The sequence below is a fragment of the Oryctolagus cuniculus genome, chromosome 3 (genome assembly GCF_964237555.1).
Source record: "Oryctolagus cuniculus chromosome 3, mOryCun1.1, whole genome shotgun sequence".
In the NCBI taxonomy this organism is placed as follows: domain Eukaryota; kingdom Metazoa; phylum Chordata; class Mammalia; order Lagomorpha; family Leporidae; genus Oryctolagus; species Oryctolagus cuniculus.
In genome coordinates this window covers 24,549,525-24,568,447 of record NC_091434.1, presented here as the reverse complement: position 1 = coordinate 24,568,447, position 18,923 = coordinate 24,549,525, and the positions used below count along the sequence as shown (strand labels likewise).

Here is an 18,923-nt window from a genome sequence, read left to right as displayed (position 1 = left end):
ACTTATTTCTGTAAGACATTTCATTCATATTCCAGAGATTAGAAAAGATCTAAAATATTCTGATTACATTTTAGAAGCTTTGAGTATAATTCTGATATCAAAATCTTAGGGTAAAATATAAAAGATAAAACCACAAATCCATTTTTTGTTAAAGAATTATTGTATTTATTTGAAAGTCAGAGTTACAAATCCTTTTAATTTTTAGTTACAAATGTAAAATCCTTTCCATGCCTCTTCTGTAGTCATCCACCCACTTTCGTAATGGACGTTCCCAGGATGAATGAACAAGCAATCTGGCCTTAAGAATACCTCAACACCTGGGATCTTACCTTTCTATCAGGCATCTCCCTATTCTTTCTCTTCTTCAAAATTTAGTTGGAATGCTTCTTCATCCAGAAAGCCTTTCCTGATTTCCTCTAGTATTATTTGCAGCCAAGTGTGACACATGCCTTCTCAGCTCGGTGCCCAAGAGTCTGCATATCTAGGTAGAGGCTGCAAAGGTGGCCAGGGATTATAAAAAGGCATGTGTGGTAAAGAGGTCCAATATTAAATAGAAATTCCTCCTCCACACTGGACAGGAAGTGTATCCAGTGATCCAGGGGAGAGTGATGAGTGTGAATTAAAGTTGTGATTAAATTAAATTAGCAGTGTGGGGCAGTGTAGGAAATTAGTTGAAAAATTATTATGTTAGAATTTTGATTAAAAGTTACAATAAGCTTGTAGATTACAGTGGATTAACAAATTTAGTTTATTGCTCAGGACCCTAATTTCTCTATTTAAGCCTATATGTAGCACGTAATGATTTATTGACATTATTCCAAGTATTTCTTTTGTTGCTCTAGTGAACTAGTTGCTTTTTAAAAAGTAAAGAGAACTTTTTATTCCTGATATATAGGAAGACTATAGATTTTACTACTTTTCTCTTCTGTCTAGCTAACACGACCTAATTATCATTTAATAATTTTTTTTTTTTTTGACAGGCAGAGTGGACAGTGAGAGAGAGAGACAGAGAGAAAGGTCTTCCTTTGCCATTGGTTCACCCTCCAATGACCGCCGCGGCCAGCGCACTGCGGCCGGCGCACCACGCTGATCCGATGGCAGGAGCCAGGAGCCAGGTGCTTTTCCTGGTCTCCCATGGGGTGCAGGGCCCAAGCACCTGGGCCATCCTCCACTGCACTCCCTGGCCACAGCAGAGAGCTGGCCTGGAAGAGGGGCAACCGGGACAGAATCCAGCACCCCAACCGGGACTAGAACCTGGTGTGCCAGCGCCGCTAGGCAGAGGATTAGCCTAGTGAGCCGCGGCGCCGGCCCATTTAATAATTCTAATTTCTTCATTTGCCAGTGCTTTCAGAACAATTGTGATAACAGTGATAGTTGGCTTGCTTGTTTTGGTCTTTTTTTTTTTTTAAATACTGACCATAAGTTTATAGTCAATAATAACATGTTTTATTAAGATTGATACTCTTTCCTCTGCTGATTCAATCCCCAAATGCCTGCAACAACTGAGGCTAAAATAGGCTGAAGCCAGGAACCTGAAATTCCATCTTGGTCACACTCAAACCAATACTCACATTCAAACCTGCACTCCAATATGGCATTCCTGCTGTGCCACAATGCTTGCCCATTTTGCAGGTTTTTTTTAGGAAGAATAGTTTTTGGTATTAAATAATTTTCAGCATATACTGAAATGATCTTATACTTTTTACCTGTTGATAACCTTGATAAGTTTTTAATGTTTATTTTTAATATTAAGCCATTGTTACATTATCAAGATAAACTAGACTTGGTGGAGTGTGTTAAATGCTAAAGAAATATATCAATTTGTGAGTGATTTATTCAAGATTTTATATTTGTAACTAAAAATTAAAAGGATTTGTAACTCTGACTTTCAAATAAATAAAATAATTCTTTAACAAAAAATGGATTTGTGATTTTATCTTTCATATGATTTGATTTTCTGTTCACTTCTATTAGAATATAAGTAGCCCGACATAACTGGGGGGGGGGGATGATCAAGTGAGGAGTGATAGAGGGATTATCAGCAAACCTAATGGAAAAGGAAGGTATCTAAGATTTCAATCTTTAAATAAAAAGGAAGGAAGCCAAAATGTTTGTTCTAGAGCTAACAGAGGCCATTCAGAAATTTAGAACAAGCAAAAGAAACCCACTTCATCAATCAATCCAAGCCCTAACAAGGGACAGATACAATGATGGCCTTTTGCCCTTTATGGATCTTACCCTTCTTCCAGTCCTACTTATTGAGAAAAGAGATCCGTTAATGGTAACAGAGATGCAGTAAAAAGATAAGAAAAAGAAATCATGCTTGTCAACACAGATAAAAGTCCGAGACATGAGGGAGTCTTCAAAAAGTTCACAGAAAATGCATATTATGAAAACACTATACATGGACTTCAAATATTTTTGCATCAAAATACAGTAACCTTTTAATTCCATTTTCCCACAAATATTTTGAAGTATCCTCATACACTGCATAGGCACAATCTTAAAGGGTAACACAGTATACATACCACCTGGCCAAGAGACAGAACTATTTTGTCCAGGGAGCACATGACATTTATTCTACTCACTACCAACAACCAGTGCCACCATTCCTAGAAAAGGACTTACAGAAACTTGGTTTTAGACATTCTCATCACACAGTGAAATTGGTGGCAGAAGGAGATTTTATTCTTATCTCATCTGACCTTATATTAAGCCAGAGGAAAAAAAATACAGCATATCTTCATTCATTCAAATACTAATTCATTCTAAAAAGAAATGCAGGTACACACTATGCGAGATGTTCGGCAAGGCCTGGGAAAGCGGACATAATCCCTAGTCACAAGTGAAAAGGTAAGAAGTAACTATGACCCCATTAAAATTCTATACTGAGAGTATGTCTGTATATAGACATAAGGAGTCAAGAAAGGTAGCTGAAAGGGAATGAAAACTAAGATGAAACTCAAAAGAATGAGAAGTTGGCTGTCACAAATAAATATTCTAGGGGCAGGATTTGGTATTACACTTAAGACGTTGCTTGTGATGCCTGTACTCCATACCAGAGTGCAGAGGTTAGAGATCCAACTCCACTTCTAGTCCAGCATCCTGCTAATGGCACTGTGGGATGCAGCAGATGATGGCTCATACTTAGATCCCTGCCAACTACATGGGAAAGTTGGACTGAGTTTCCAGACAGTGGATGAAAGATCTCTACCTGTCTATCTGTCATTCTGTCTTTCAAAATAAGTAAAAAAAAAAAAAAAAAAAAAAAAATTTTAAATTAATATTCCAGACAAAGTGAAAGCATGTATAAAGGCTTAGGAGGCAAAATAGTCCAAACACATTTTCAGGAAATAAAAATTCAGAAAGGCTAGTGCATAAACTGCTTAAGGGAAGTCAGGACAAAAAGACTCATGGAAAGATGCATGAGGCTACAGAGTTAAGTAGAGACACATCAATTAAAAAATGTAATTTGGAGTTCAATCTTTACTTTAAAGCAAAACCATTGATGGGCTTAAGCAAATAGTGATTTGGTCAGATTTGTAATTTTTGAAATCATTCAGACTGCAATATGGAGAGTTGATTTAAAGAAAAGTAATTTGAAAAGCAGATCAGTTAGGAAAATGGTAAAATAAAATCACAGGAAACACTTAAGTATGATAATCAACAGTTTAAGAAAAACAATGTTCAGAAACAGTTAACACACAGTTTTATCCCAGAATTAAATTTACACCAAGCATCTGCCTACTATCCTTTATGCAACATCAACCTCAATCTATTTTGTCAAATAAGTCCTCCTTTGCAACTATTCTAACTGTATAAAACACCTGTCCAACACAGTAGTCATCTGGCGCACTGTTATTTAAATGGAAATAAAATAAATTTTAAAATTTATTCCCTTAGTAGTAATAGCCAATTTTCAAGTGTTTAATAGCTACAGGTGGCAAGTGGCTCCTGAATGCCCAGCAGAGATATAAACATTTCCATTACCACAGAAAAGCGTATTGGACACTGCTGGGCTATACAGACCCCTAAATCTGCCACTTCACTAGGTAAGCCTATTTAGAACAACACTGATCTATGTGTGAAGGCAGACTCACTCACTGTCTCATGTCTGCTCCTTGTATATTAATAAGTCCTCACAATGCAGTGAAGAATCATGGTGTACAAACCACAAGACAGGCTCTGTTTTGGCTCATTAATCCTCACTGTGCTCTGAAGAAATAGGAAAGCAGCAGGCAGCACCCATGTTTTATAGGTGAGGACACCAAAGCACAGAAATTAACCTGCCTGAGGCCATAAAGTCAATAATGCACTCACAAATAACAGCTGGATTCCCTAACGCCCTGACCAGTGCTCCATTCATTAAAGTAGTCATGGCTGATTTAAGAACTCTAGGATGGAAATGATTCCATTTCACCTGACCTAGGCAACTGTTTGCTTCATCAAATGGCTTGCTATACCCAAAGGAGGGCCACATCTGTTAGGTCCTTATATAGATACAGATATCTCTGTTAGTTCCATGTGTGTGTGAATGTCTGTGCATTTAATTATCTATCTATCTATCTATCTATCTATCTATCTATCTATCTAGATGCAGAGAGAGAGAAAGTTTGCCCTAACTATCTGATAATCTGCAATGAGAAATAAAAGAGATTGAAAACATTTACTGAAACAGCACCAAAGTATGGTACATCCTTGCATTATTAATTTGTTTTTCAATTATGTGAAATGGTTACCTATAAAAAATTACAACCTAGAAGCTCTGCATTTTGTGATTCTCATTTGCCTTGTATCCAGGCTAAGTCTGACTTTTTGTGTGCTCTTTTCAAACCTATAGACGCAATGGGGACAGAGGCAATTGTTGCATTTTCATTTCAACTACCTAATTAACTGAAAACAGCCAAATAATATATAGGAAGACATGAAGAGAGTTACAAATTTAAGATAGGAAATCTACATGTGGCATTTGCTTGTGACACTCTTGACAACAGCAATCTGAAAATGTAGCCACCAGCATTCATTAATGAGTCTCTGTGCCCTGACGTTACTAAACAATTTACCCAGGGCGTCATTTGAATGATGTAAGAAATCTAAGAACTAATTCTGCTGCACTTGATCAATATGTGAGTTCTTATGGATTTTAACTGCTGCTATGCCAACTACGCAGAAAAAGCATAAATGAATAGAATGTTTAAAGCAGTTCTAAAGGATCAGGTAACATACAAAATACTTCTATGATAATTATTTTCCTTTAATTAAGTACAAATCAATCTACACAAAATAAACAAGCAATGAAATCTGTTCATAAAATGAAAGCCTCCAAAATGTATTTGACAATTGTTTCTGAATTAAAAGCAAATCTTCCCCAAACATGTAAGTGCCATCAAATAAAAGAGTACAAATGCTGATTTTAACACAGAACCCAATGATCACACATAATCTTAGTCGTAAAAGAGAAGAGACCAAAGCATCAGCTTGGGTATCAAAGTCTTTGCTTCAACACATACTTTGATTCAGAAGTACAAGCCAATTTAAAAAGTAATCTTAAAGTTGAATACTTACACAGCATTCCTCGAGGCTCCGTAGGACAGCAAGAGCTTTACTATATCCAGGTGCCCGTTCTTGGCTGCATCGTGAAGAGGGGAATCATTCTGGTACCCTGTGCTGTTCACCAGGGCCTTGTGCTGGAGCAACAATTCCACCACCCTCAGGTGCCCATGATTGCATGCTTCATGCTAATTAAACAGAATGAGTGAGAAGGGTGATGAAGAAGAGCACTTTGGAAAAATCAAAGTGAATCTTGACCAATGAATTTATTAACTCAATACTCATACAGTTACATCACTGACAGAGTGTTTGTCATAAATCATATAATCTTTGTGATCAAGATTTATGCAATTCATAAAAAAGAAGGTATTCACTTGGACCTTGAGTCAAGTGCTCTCTTTCTAAGAAGAAAATGTAGCTTTAAAACAACTATAATTCCTAAGTTGTTTATAATACAGTAAAAACATTAAAAAAAAAAACAAAAAGATTTACAAAGTATTTAACAACCAAATCATGCGTAAAATCTAAAATTCTCTAGGTCTGAAGAGAATTCACTAGATGAAGGGCTTAGCCATAAGTTAAGGGATACACCAGCACATGCACAGAACCATCCAACAAAGTGAATATCCTCGGAGTATTTATGAGACAAGTTTCCCATCTGCTGAAGCAACAGATTACTGTATGGTTGGCATCAGTGATAATAGAAGTAACATGAAGCAAGTATTCAAAGACAGTTTATTAGAGTAACAGAAATGGTAACAATACAATGTTTAAAGACACTGTACATGCAATTTTTTCCTTATGTCTAATGAACTGTTCTAGTGTTATTATGTTATATTCTAAAAAATCTCAGGCGCATTATGCTAAGTATATGGACTGCAATTCATAATAGGTGATATTAAACTCAACATCTGTAGGTTTATATCTAGGAGAAGCAAATTCAAATTAGTCATTAGGAATCTTAATGAAGAATGGGATGGGAGAGGGAGTAGGAGGTGGGATGGTTTGGGGGTGGGAGGGCAGGTATGAGGGGAAGAACTGCTATAATCCAAAAGTTGTACTTATGAAATTTATATTTATTAAACAAAAGCTTTCTATATAAAAAATAAATTAGTCATTAGATCTTCTAAATCACTCACCAGGCTTTATTACAATTTGTCTTAGTGATTAAAAAAGCAAAAATCTTTCTTTGAAAAGGTTAGGTAGCTTGTGGAGTCCAGACTACAAACTGGCTCTAGACTAAACCCATCTTAAGACTGTGGCAAGGAAAGTCACTATAATATAAACCTTTTGTGCATCTGGCCTAATGAGTCTCCTAATTTCTTTGCTGCATTTTTAGTTCAGATGATAAAGGCATCCACCTCATTTGTTGTCACTTCTACGGCTGCATTCAAATCTCATGCAGATTGCCCTAAAGTAATTAGCACATACAGCAACTGTTTCCAAGTATTTGTGCCATTCTTTTCCTAGAGTATGCTTCATGCTACAGTTTTTGTATTAATAGAAGACTTAAAAATGCTTAATGTAAGCAAAGTCTTCTGTCAAATTTATATATTTGCAATTAGTTGGAGCATAAGTGAGGTTGAGACAGATCCTCAGGAACAATCTCTCCCCTGTGATCATAATTCCTATACTGAGTTCCTCTGGCCTGTATTTCTCCCAAGAGATCTTGTTCCAATGGTATATAGTTACTGCAGTAAGGAGCACAGTGTCAGCTATAGCAATTTCTTCCATATATTAGCTAACTTCAGCAACATAATATAACTGAATGTCTAAATCTAAAGGTAGTTAGTCAAAAGGTAGCCAATTTCTTACCTCTTAATTGACAAGCTAGACACAATATATTCATTTTACCACACTGGTGAATACATAAATTTTTCAGACTGAAAACAGTGTAGGTGACACAGGATGATACACAGACAACTATATACCTATAAACTATAAGAACCACACAAGGTGGAGGGTCTCTGGCAGTGATGGAGCTGACATTTAGGATGCCCACATCCCATACAGGAGTGGTTATGCTCTCTGCTGCAGCTTCCTTCTAAATAATCCACACCTTGGCAGGCAGATAGGTCCAAATACGTGGGTAGCTGGTTAAGTTACTGACACCTGGCTATAGTCTGGCACAGCTCTGACTCTTGTTGGGCATTTGGAGAGTGGACCAGTGGATGGAAGATCTCTCTCTCTCTCTCTCTCTCTGCCTTTCAAATAAATTAATTTTTTTAAGAACTATAAAAAATGACAATAGAAAATTTAAGAAGTAGAAAATTACCAATGGTGTCCATCCAGCATTGTCTTTAACATTTGGGTCGCTTCCATTTTGTAAGAGGTATTCAACAGAAGGCACATCACCCTAGTAGAACCATGGAAAAATAAAAAGACAATAAAAAGCATCAAGTAATGAAAGGAAGACATTAAGGTTTCTTTGGAAGATGCTGTCTTCTTCAAGATAAAATAAAAGTTTTTTCTTAGGCCTAATGTTCATGACCTAATAAATGTGAATTTAAGTACATAAACATTTTTCTGAGTTACTGGTCTACCCTTGAATACAAGACCTCTATTAGCAACCCAATTTCAGAATTCACTTCAAGATGCCAAATAAAGGACATTGGCCAAAGAACATTTGATCATTATGAAGTCATTTGTAAAAAAAAAAGAAATCCTTTTTGAGCATGCATGAAAATGGTTTATGAGTATTATTTAAAACAAATGGAATGATATAAAGCCAAGAAAGATGCTTGTTGAAACCGGTGTTAAAACTGCAGAAATGTATCATCTAAGTGGCAATTGCTCTATTTATCCTAATTCATTAATTTAGTTTATTTTTATCTTATTTTATCACAAGTATTTACTAGGCAAAACCATTTTTTCTATTTAAAATGGCAGCAAACAGAGTCTAGCATTGTGATGCAGTGGGTTGTTACCCTCTGCGATGCTGGCATCCCATATGGGTGCCAGTCCAAGTCCCAGCTTCTCTACTTCTGATCTAGTTCCCTGCTAAAGCACCTGGGAAAGCAACAGAACATGATGCTTGGATCCCTCCATCCACAGGGGCGATCTGCCACTCACCTGGGATGATGCTGCCTAGTTTCGGCCTGTCCCAGCCCTAGCCATTGCAGCCATTAGAGGAGTGAACCACTTGTTGGAAGCTCGCTCGCTCTCTTTCTCTGTGTCTCTCCCTCCCTCTGTCATTCTACCTTTCAAATAAATAAAGAAATTTTTAAAAATCAATAAAATGGCAGAAAACAGGTAGTAGAAACCTATTCAAAATGATCCATGGTGTATGCATTAAATTTTTATTCCCTGGTTCAAGACTAAAATCATCACCCATTATCAGCTAACTGAATTACAGGAAATGGAGCTTTTGTGAAACCCATCCTTACAAATATTTTTCTACCAAACAGGTTTCAATTTTTCTCTCTCTCTCCTATTCCAATACTCTGGGGAACATATGCAATAATTATACATATAGTAAAAGGACAAAGAAGGTGAGGAAAAACAGGAAATATTCTAACTTCAGTTGAGAATTCACAATCTCTTTATGAAGGAGATAAGAAAATATTGGGAATAAATGAATTAAAGGAAAACAAATTAAACACAAACAATATTAATTCTATTTTCCTATTATTAAAAATCAAACTGTCAAACTAAACTGTCCTAATTTCTAACTTTGTTGTGCATCATGATCTAACTAAATCCTATTATAGATAAGTGGTCCTTAAGAGATGTCTTTTGCAAGAAGAAATGACATATTTTTGAAAGTATGCTTCTGTAGCAGAAAGTGAAGCTTTGGGTACTGGTCTCAGGCAGTATCTCCTCTGAACCTCCTTTCTGTTCCTTATGGCAGAGGTGAGAAACACAATCTTCAACATTTAGTCTCTTCATTTCATACCTTAATCTAACGTGGAAAGATCTGACATCCATCTTGCATGTTTAATCACATATGGTGTTCAAGCACTGGTCAACTCTTAGGCCCTTAAAAAAAAATCTTTGGCTATAAAATAAATCTCTCCCTTTCAAAACAATATTAAAGGGCTGGCCTTGGTAGGTAAGCCCTTCCCAATGGCCTTGGCATCCCATATGAACACCCATTCCCATCCTGGCTGCTCCATTCCAATCCAGCTCTCTCTAATGTACCTAGGAAAGCAGCAGAAGACAGCACAAGTATGTGGGCCCCTGCCACCCATGTGGAGACCTGGCTGAAGTCCCAAGCTCCTGGCTAATGCCTGTCCCAGACACAGCCTTTGCAGCCAGCTGAAGAGTGAACCAGCAGATGGAAGATACCTCTCTCCCTCTCATTATTCCTCTCCCCATTTTGTAACTTTGCCTTTCAAATCAATAAAAAAAAATCTTTAAAAAATAGCATCAGGCATTAGGAAGAACGATTGCATTTATGTAGTGGGACAAAGATACAATTCACATGAATTACACTACTATTACCAGTCACAGGAAAGATAACTACATCAGTTCTTTTAGGATGACAGGAAGAGGGACACAGTGCCTAAGTCCAAGAATATAAACAAAGCAAAAGTTAACTGAGAGGGCTTATTACTCCAAAAAAGACAGTAAATATAAGTTACAAGTGACAAAAGTTGCATACACAATGTTCTATTCAATGATTTTTGTGAAGCACTTATTTAGGGTTAAAGAAATCTCTCCTGTATCACTCTCAGTCTCAATAACTCATGTTTGAAATGAGTCTTTTCTTCTATTGCTCTGATAATGTAGAATTCACTAAGACCCCTAAATATAATAACATTTGCTTTTATTTGCTTTTTTTTTTAAATTTTGCCTTTTATTTTTATTTCTTGTTCATTTTTACCTACTTCTCACATACAGTAAATATTTAGATGGCAGCTTAAAAGTTTCTAAAAAAAATCCACGTTTCTATGTTTCTAAATTAGCAAAATGACGTTTAATGTTTACTGTGTCTAAAAACAAGCATCTTACACAAGAGGAGACTGTTGTGATCATTTGAGAAGTGAACAAGTAGATGGTGTCTCTGCACCTTTCAAATAAATAAATACATCTTTTTGTTTGTTTGTTTATATTTGTTTGAAAGACAGAATTAGAGAGAGGGAGAGGCAGAGAGAGAAAGAAACCTGCTGGCTCACTCCCCAAATAGCTGCAACGAACTGGGCTGGGCCAGGCTGAAGCCAGGAGTTCATCTGGGTCTCCCAATTGCATGCAGGGGCCCAAGTTCTTCCATCATCTTCTGCTGCTTTCTCAGGCAGATTAGCAAGGAGCTGGATTGGAAGTGGAGTAGCTGCAATTTGAGCGGGCACCCATAAGGGATGCTGAAACTGCAAGCCATGGTTTAACTTGTTGCACCACAGCCCTGGGCTTGATACATCTTTTTTTTAAAAAAATGTTTATTGGGTGTAAAAACAAGCATTATACTATGGGGCTTCAAGAAGTCTGTAGAAGATGGAATCAAAGGCTAATTAGTGTGAAACATCCATGAACTTTCTTAACACATTCACGTATGTATTTGCCCAGTTCATCCAGAGCATGTAAGTGTGCAAATTCTAGCCTTCTAGTGTAAGATAACTTTTATGTTATACCCAAGTCAGTTCTAAATGAATGCAGGAGCAAATACAAAAAACGTCCTCATTCAAATCCTATGTGGCAATGACAAAAATTTATTAACCTAAAGAGCCCAGAAGATAACATAAACACAGTGTGAAATGGGAAAGTCATGTACAGTTAAAGAGGAATAAAGCGACAATCTGCAGAATAAAAGCAGAATCTCTTCTGAAGGCTGTGAGACAGTCTATTTTCCTTTCATGTCACCTCTCCATATTATCAAAGGTGTCTTCCATTAACATTCCACACCCTGCGACATACAGCTGATTGGAAAACGACTTGCTTTTTATACTCAGTATACATTCTCCTCCATAGTACTTAAAAGTTTGTCATATTTTCATCTTTCTACTTTATGTGAATTGAATGTCATGCACATAAATAAAATTATGATAATTAGATAGACTCCACAGTAACTGGATAAGCTTGAATAGGTATGAAGTTTCTAGGAAATAAATTAACTCCTGCTTCTGATTTCTTTATGCTGCTTTCTTCTCTAATACTCTCAGAATATTTTCTGAGTAATAAGCACTCACTTTTAGGTTCTTCATAACTTGAAAGAATAACTGAGATTTTCTAAAATCACTTCAATAAATAAATAATTTTTGTCAAAAAATCATCTAAGGAAAGTAGTGAGGTTAGAAGAAATTTTAAATGGATTTGGTATTTTCAAGTAATACTTCAAAGGCTGAAAATAAGGAAGTGTGTGTGACTGTGGGTCCCACTGAATCCTATTGCTAACTTTTCAGTGAAAGCAAAGATTTCACACACATTCATGTTATTGCAGATACATGCATTTCCAGTAATAAATTAACTTTCCCAAAACACACATAAGATTCTTTCCCTTCTTAGAAAGGTTAGCTCTTTTAAAGTACCATTAATAATAAATGTCTTTATAAAAACATAGGACATTACAAATTAATATAGTAAAAATGGTTTTGACACATAATGAACTACATACCTAAAACCTTCCTATTTAGAAATTTGTTAGGAAAAGAAATTTCCATCTGCAATGGATTCCTAAAATATGCTAACACTTCTTTGGCTTCCTAGATTTTACTGAATTAAATTACATAAAACATCACTCTAACAACCTAGTCAACATTGTTATATGTTACTGATACACTACAAAGGCAGATTTAGAGGTAACAAGTAAGTAACAGAGAGAAAAAATGGATACTGATTCCAAGAGCCATTCCAGAAATTAAAATCCTGAGGTCAGTGTGGCCCAGCAGGTCAAACTACCATTTAGATTGTCAGCATTCCGTGTTGGAACACTGGTTTGAGTCTTGCCTTCTCTGCTGTAGATCCAGCTTTCTGCTAAATGCGCCTGGGAATGCAGTGGATGATGGCACGAGGAGTCCCCACTACCCATGTATGAGACACAGGTGGAGTTCCAGGCTCCTGGCTGCCACCTGGTCCAGCCCCAGCCACAATGGCCATTTGGGGAGTGAACCAGCAGATGGAAGATCTCTCTCTCTTTCTCTCCCTCTGTACCTCTGTCTTTCAAATAAATCTTTAAAAAATTCAGAATACCTAGTTTTTAAAAAAAAGAAATTTTAGCAAACCCAGGCCTAGACTCTAGATCTTCAGATCCTTGTTAATAAAGACAAATTATTCTCATGATTACAAGAAAATTTTTCTACTAACATAAGTAGATATTTGCCTGATGATCTGAAAATTCCCAGAAATTCTAAAATGTAGAAATCAAAGTAGCCTGAATACTTATGTATCAGTCAAAAAAAAAAAAAAAAAAAAAAAAAAAAAAAAGAATGCAGAATAATACTTATTATATTAGTTTTTATGTCTATGGAGCACTGTTAACATAATAACTATGCAATAGCCTTAATATCCTTATCTAAAATACTTTGGACCAGAAGTGCTTGGGATTTTTTTTTTTTAAGATTTTGGAATGTCTGCATACACGTAAGGAGATATCTTGGGGACAGGACCCAAATGAAATTCATTTGTTTCAGGTATATCTTGTACACACAGCCTGAATTTTGTGTGCAAAAACAAAGCTTTATAGTATGCATGTAAAACAAATTTTCATAGTGGTATCATGTCAGCACTCAAAAATTCAGATTGTGGAGCATTTTGGACTTCAGATTTTGGGATTATAGATGTTCAATGAAGTACACATACAAGAAAAAGATGACAAAAAATTCTGATTTTATATCATGCTTTGCAGAAAATCAAAATATAATCAAACTCCAAAATTTCAAGTTGACCAAAGGATATGTGACCGCTAGTATGAAGTCATATTGAAAGCCCCCCTGCCTTCACTGGCATCAGAAATGGAGTATCCCAAGCCAGGGCTATGGTGTAGAGGGCTGGGGCTCTGCCTAAAGTGCCATCATCCCATATGGGTGCTAGTTTGGGTCCCGGCTGCTCCAATTCCAATCCAGCTCCCTGCTAGTGCCCAGTAAAAGCAGCAGGAGATAGCCCAAGTCTTTGGGCCCCTGTACCCACATGAGAGACCTGGAAGAAACTCCTGGTTCCTGGCTTTGGCCTGGCCCAGCCCTGGCCATTGTGGTCATTTTGGGAGTGAATCAGCAGATGGAAGATCTCTCTGCATCTGCCTTGCACACTCTGTAACTCTGAGTTTCAAATAAATAAATAAATCTTAAAAAAAAAAAAAAGAAGGAAAAGAAATAGAGTATTCCACCTTAATTTGAAATAAAAGCAGTGGGGAAAAATACTTGCATGAGACAATGCAGCAAAGTCTGTAAAGCTATGGTGCTTCCTGCTCCCTTTTATATGTTGAACTTGTGCCAATTTAGAATAAACACAACAAGCAGGCCTCATGCTAAGGAAATGGGCAAAGTTCCAAAACCTATCACTGCCACCTCCCAGGCGACAGAGCAACAATTAAAGAGAATTCACTTCAATGAACAGGCTCATGGTGGGGCACAGAGCAGCTCCTTTGGTGGTGAACTGCAGGACTCACATCTCATCATCCAATGTCCAGTCCGCTGGAGAAATGTACAGACCACATCCTCAACCTTTCCAGTTCTTGCAATGCCCACTAGAATGACCATGCAGGAAAAGAAGCTGGCTCCCTCCCACAGTGCTAGCGAGCTCTTTTACTAGGTAAATATGTGTTGCGAGCAATCACTTAGCAATTGTCTGCATTCATAAAACATGGGAAGAATGAGTAAACACAATGATAACAATAGCAGCAAAGGTACTCGGCCAAGAAGAAGCTGTGATGTTGAAACCAGTTTTCACCTATAAGATCACACTTTCCAGACCCAAGCTCAACTGAGGTAAAGCTGCAGTACCTATGAATTTTGCTTCTCTGCTTCAGAGGAAGCAGCATGGCTATAGCTGGTCAATTATCCTAGCAGTCTTAGGCCATTTTTCATAAACTCTGCGGTCTCGCACCAGATTGTATTTTGGATTAAGCATCTTACCTTAATTGCAGCAACATGGAGCAGAGTCTCTCCTCTATGGTTCCTTTTCCCAGCCATAAGGCTACCAGGAGATGACTTCAGTACCAAGGGGCTGGACATCATTCGTCTGTAAGTTGAGCTATTCAAGGAAGAAGGTGGAGTACCTGGTGAAAGGTTCAGGGATTCCTCTGGTACATTACTGCTTTTTCTGCTCAATGTGGTACCAACTTTACGTTTGCTTGATGGTGGTGAGGAACAATTAGGTAATGGCACATTTTCTGAAATCTCTGTTTGCTTAGGAAAACCTCTACTAGTGCTTGGAGTGCTGCTTCTTCGTTTCTTAGAAACAGGACTGGGAAGTCTACGTTTTCCTTTTCCATCTAATGGCAAAGATCTTTTAGATGTAGGATAGTTTTCACAGACCTCCTCAAGAGTCACTTCACTCTTGGTCTCAATGTCTGGAGACTCGATTTGCTCAGCCAGAGGCAAAGTGGCTTCAGTTAAGTTTCCTAAAGGCTCACATTCTATGACAGAGCCACTTGCTAGTAAGTCTATCTCATCGTTTACGGGTGGACTAGCAATAACAGATGGTTGGCTACAAAAGGATACCAGCTTTTCCTTACATTCATCTTTCAAGTCAGTTTCACTATTTTCTTTTCCTGCCTCTAAATTCCATTCTTGGTTGATTTCAGCTAAAGTTTTCTTTTTCTGCTTTTTCCCAGATGTTGTAGAATTCTTTTTAGCCTTCTTAGGAACATCTGTAGGAGGAGTTGCAGAGACAAATTCATACATTGAGGTTTGCTGAGTATTTTCATCTTTCATCTTTTGAGGCTGGGTTTGCACTGAGACTTTACTCACAATGTATCTAACCTTCTTACTTCGAGGACTAAACCACATTTTTATTGAATTCTTCTTGCTTTCTGCATCATTAAATAAACGTGTTCTAGATGTATCTTCTTTCAAATCTGTTAGAAAAAAGGAAGCAAAATCTGTGATAAAAACTCAATACCTCTCATCTTGAACTCTATGGAATTTTATTTTATAGTGCCTGTATGGGATGCTGGCACTGCAGGTGGAAGCTTAACCTATACCACAGCACTGGCCCAATAAATAATTTCATACTGCCAGACAATAATCGTTCAAATGAACACAGATCTCTTCTGGCCAATTAGATCATTTGAAGTATGTTTTATTCTATTTTTTTAAAAATGGAGAGAAAATTTATTTTATTTATTCTATCAAAAAAGAAGACTGAGAATGTTTTGTCTTATTAAAAAAAAAAAATGGAGCGAGGGGAAAAAGAAATAACCCGAATTACATTTTCCTCCTGAGAAGTCACTTGTCCTTTAAGATGAAGAGAACTCTGCATAAAACGGCTTACGGGGGCAGGTATCTGGGAAAATGGTTAACTGCTTGGGACTACCACATGCCATAGAGAAGTGCTTGGGTTTGAGTTCTGGCAACTCAGCTCTTGCTAATGTGTATGCACTGGGGAGGCAAGAGGTGATGGCCCAAGTACCTGGATTCTTATCACCCTTGTCACAGATCTGGAATGAGTTCCAGGATCCTGGCTTCAACCTGGACCAGCCTTGACTGTTGTGAGCATTTAGAGAGTGAACAAGCAGATGGAAGAATGGTCTTTGTCTCTGTCTCTCTGCTCCTTTGTCCCTCAAATAAAAAAAAAAAAATTTTAAAGCAACAATAGTTGCCTGAAACAAATTTATCCTACAGAATCATAGAGAAATTTTAATAAAATGGATTCCAAACATAAGGTTCTTCAAGAAAAAAAACAATGGTTATTAGTGAGTCTTATTCCTACAGGCTGGTATCACCACCTTGGAGGAACTGACATGTCTGTTGTTTCTAGGATAATAAAATTTTCAAACATGCTTATTCTTAAAAATATGTAAAACTTAAATACGAATACAACATAATTTTATTTTCATTTTTCTCATTGTTTGGGAAATAAATTTCTGTCCAATATTCTTTTTTCTTAAAATGTTCATAAGAGAGGGGCCAGTGTTGTGGCACAACGTTAATCTGCTGCCTGGGGGCTGGCGCAGTGGTGCTGCTACTTAAAGCCCTGGCCTGAAGCACCAGCATCCCATATGGGCGCCGGCTGCTCCACTTCCCATCCAGCTCTCTGCTGTGGCCTGGGAAAGCAGTAGAAGATGGCCCAAGTCCCTGGGCCCCTACCACCTGCGTGGGAGACCAGGAGGAAGCTCCTGGATCCTGGCTTTGGATCGGCGCAGCTCCGGCCATTGTGGCTAATTGGGGAATGAACCATTGGATGGAAGACCTCACTCTCTGCCTCTCCTCTCTGTGTAACTCTGACTTGCAAATAAATAAATATTAAAAAAAAAAAAAATCTGCTGCCTGTGATTCTGGCATCCCATATGGTACAAGTTCAAGGCCCAGCTACTCCATTTCCAATCTGGATCCCTGCTAATGTGCCTGGGAAAGCAGTGAAGATGGCCCCATGTGTGTGGATCCCTGCAACTCTCCTGGGAGTTCTATGCTCCTGGTTTTGTCCTGGCTCAGCTTCAGCTATTGCAGCCATTTGGGGTGTGAACCAGCAGAAGGAAAATTGCTCTCTGTCTCCCTACTTCTCTCTGTAACTTTCAAATAATAAATAATTTTTTAAAAGTTTGAGAAAGTATATTATTGAATTTAAAAAATTCTTTTCATTTTTGTTACATAGAAAGTTTATAATTTCACCAGCTTAAAATTTATATACCAGAAGACTGTTAACTAAAATTTCATTTATACAGAACATTTTATCTTGCAATTTCAGCAGCTTAAAAGTATTAATATACCAGAAGATTGTTAATTAAAATCTTAATTGTCTAAAGTTCAAAATCACTTCTGTCTGTTCTTTTACCATAAACTAAGGACAAAAGCTCTTTTTTTCTCCTTTAAGTTATTTTTCTTTATTTGAAAGGCAGAATGACAGAGAGAGAGAGACAGAGAGAAAAAAAAAACTGAAACCAAAGAAAGCTCCCATGTGCTGGTTCACTCCCCAAATGGCTACAGAAGCTAGAGATAGGCCAGGCTGAAGCCAGGAGCCTGGAACTCCAGTCAAGTCTCCCATGTGGGTGGTAGAGGCACATTAGCAGGGAGCTGGACTGGAAGCATAGAGTAGCCAGGATTCAAATCCAGACACTCCACTGGTTGTGGGCATCCCAAGCAAGAGGTAACACTCTGCGCAAAAGCCCTGTCTTTATAAAAGCCCTGTCTTTATAAACGGATAAGAACTTGGGATGAACTGAGATGAACTTGGGAAGATGAAGATATCAAGTTCCCATTGCTTTGGCCTTTGCCCCCTTATCTCTGTGCTCCCACATATCCATGCCTCCATGGTAACTGGTGTCACAGTAACAGACAGGTGGACCTGGTTGGCTAGCTGCTCACAAGTCTGCTATGTAAGAGTTTGGCTCTGGGCCCTTTTGTATGTAAACCCATATAAGCAACTGGGGGCCATGGCTAAACATGACTGCTTGTGAACGTGTGAATGCGTGGGTGTATGTGGCTACTGGGGATGTGGCTCTATGTGGATATGTGAATGTGTGTATATGTAGATGTCTCTGTGTGTGTGTCCGACTACTGCCACAGACACAAAGATGGATATCTACTGTAGCCCCACCACCACCGGGGGCAAGAGAATGTTCCTTGTGCATTTCTCACTGCCACTGTGAGTAAAAGAAATATAAATTCACAGATGTCTCCAAGTTGTTCTATGAATTGTCAGAATCTGAATCTGCTGGTCCTGGGCCTTAAGCCCTGGGCATAAAATGAAATAATCATTAAACTGGTAAGAAAACATAGAAAATGCCAAGTTTTGAGAAATATTTAGTTTTCAACTTTAGAAATTTCAGAAATGATTCCTGCCTAGAAAAAAATTAAATCAAACTATATCCCACTACAAAAAGGCCATTAAATGAAAACATCACGTGAGAGCAAAGAAATAAAACCAGCAGGAAACAACAGGGCAGACCTTCCTATCCTTTTTACGTTGCAACTGAACATCACTTGATCCACAAAGTGTTACTAAGCCAGGATCTTGGAAATCAAAACAATCAGAACAAGGTACCCATTCACACAGAGACTTATATCTAAATTCAACAAGGTCTTTTCTTTGCAATGATAAGTAGATTTCAAAACTAAGCCATTTTTGATATAATCTCAAGTCTAGAGGAAAGGTCAAAATGAAATGTTACTAGGATTACCTTTTTAAAAAGACTCAAGATTACAAAGACTTAAAGGTTAATCCTCTGGTAGTCTCTAAAAATTTGTATTTGATTTCTTAAAAATTTATTTTCAAACCAGGTGATGACATTTTCAGTTAAAAACAAGTCAAATCCAAAGTCCACAACATTTATAAAACTGTCAAAA

At 37.6% G+C, this 18,923-nt stretch overlaps 1 protein-coding gene across 6 annotated transcripts in view; it reads right to left on the bottom strand.

Annotated features, from left to right (window-relative positions):
* BARD1 (BRCA1 associated RING domain 1) overlaps positions 1-18,923 on the bottom strand; it is an 82,597-nt gene that overhangs the window by 36,858 nt on the left and 26,816 nt on the right. For all 6 annotated transcript variants that reach the window (XM_008259118.4, XM_017343084.3, XM_051848238.2 and 3 more), the window contains 3 exons: positions 14,553-15,496; positions 7,826-7,906; positions 5,566-5,738 (listed from right to left, as the gene is read on the bottom strand). In XM_008259118.4, coding sequence (XP_008257340.4) covers positions 5,566-5,738; positions 7,826-7,906; positions 14,553-15,496 — 1,198 coding nt within the window. The remainder of the gene's footprint in view (positions 1-5,565; positions 5,739-7,825; positions 7,907-14,552; positions 15,497-18,923) is intronic.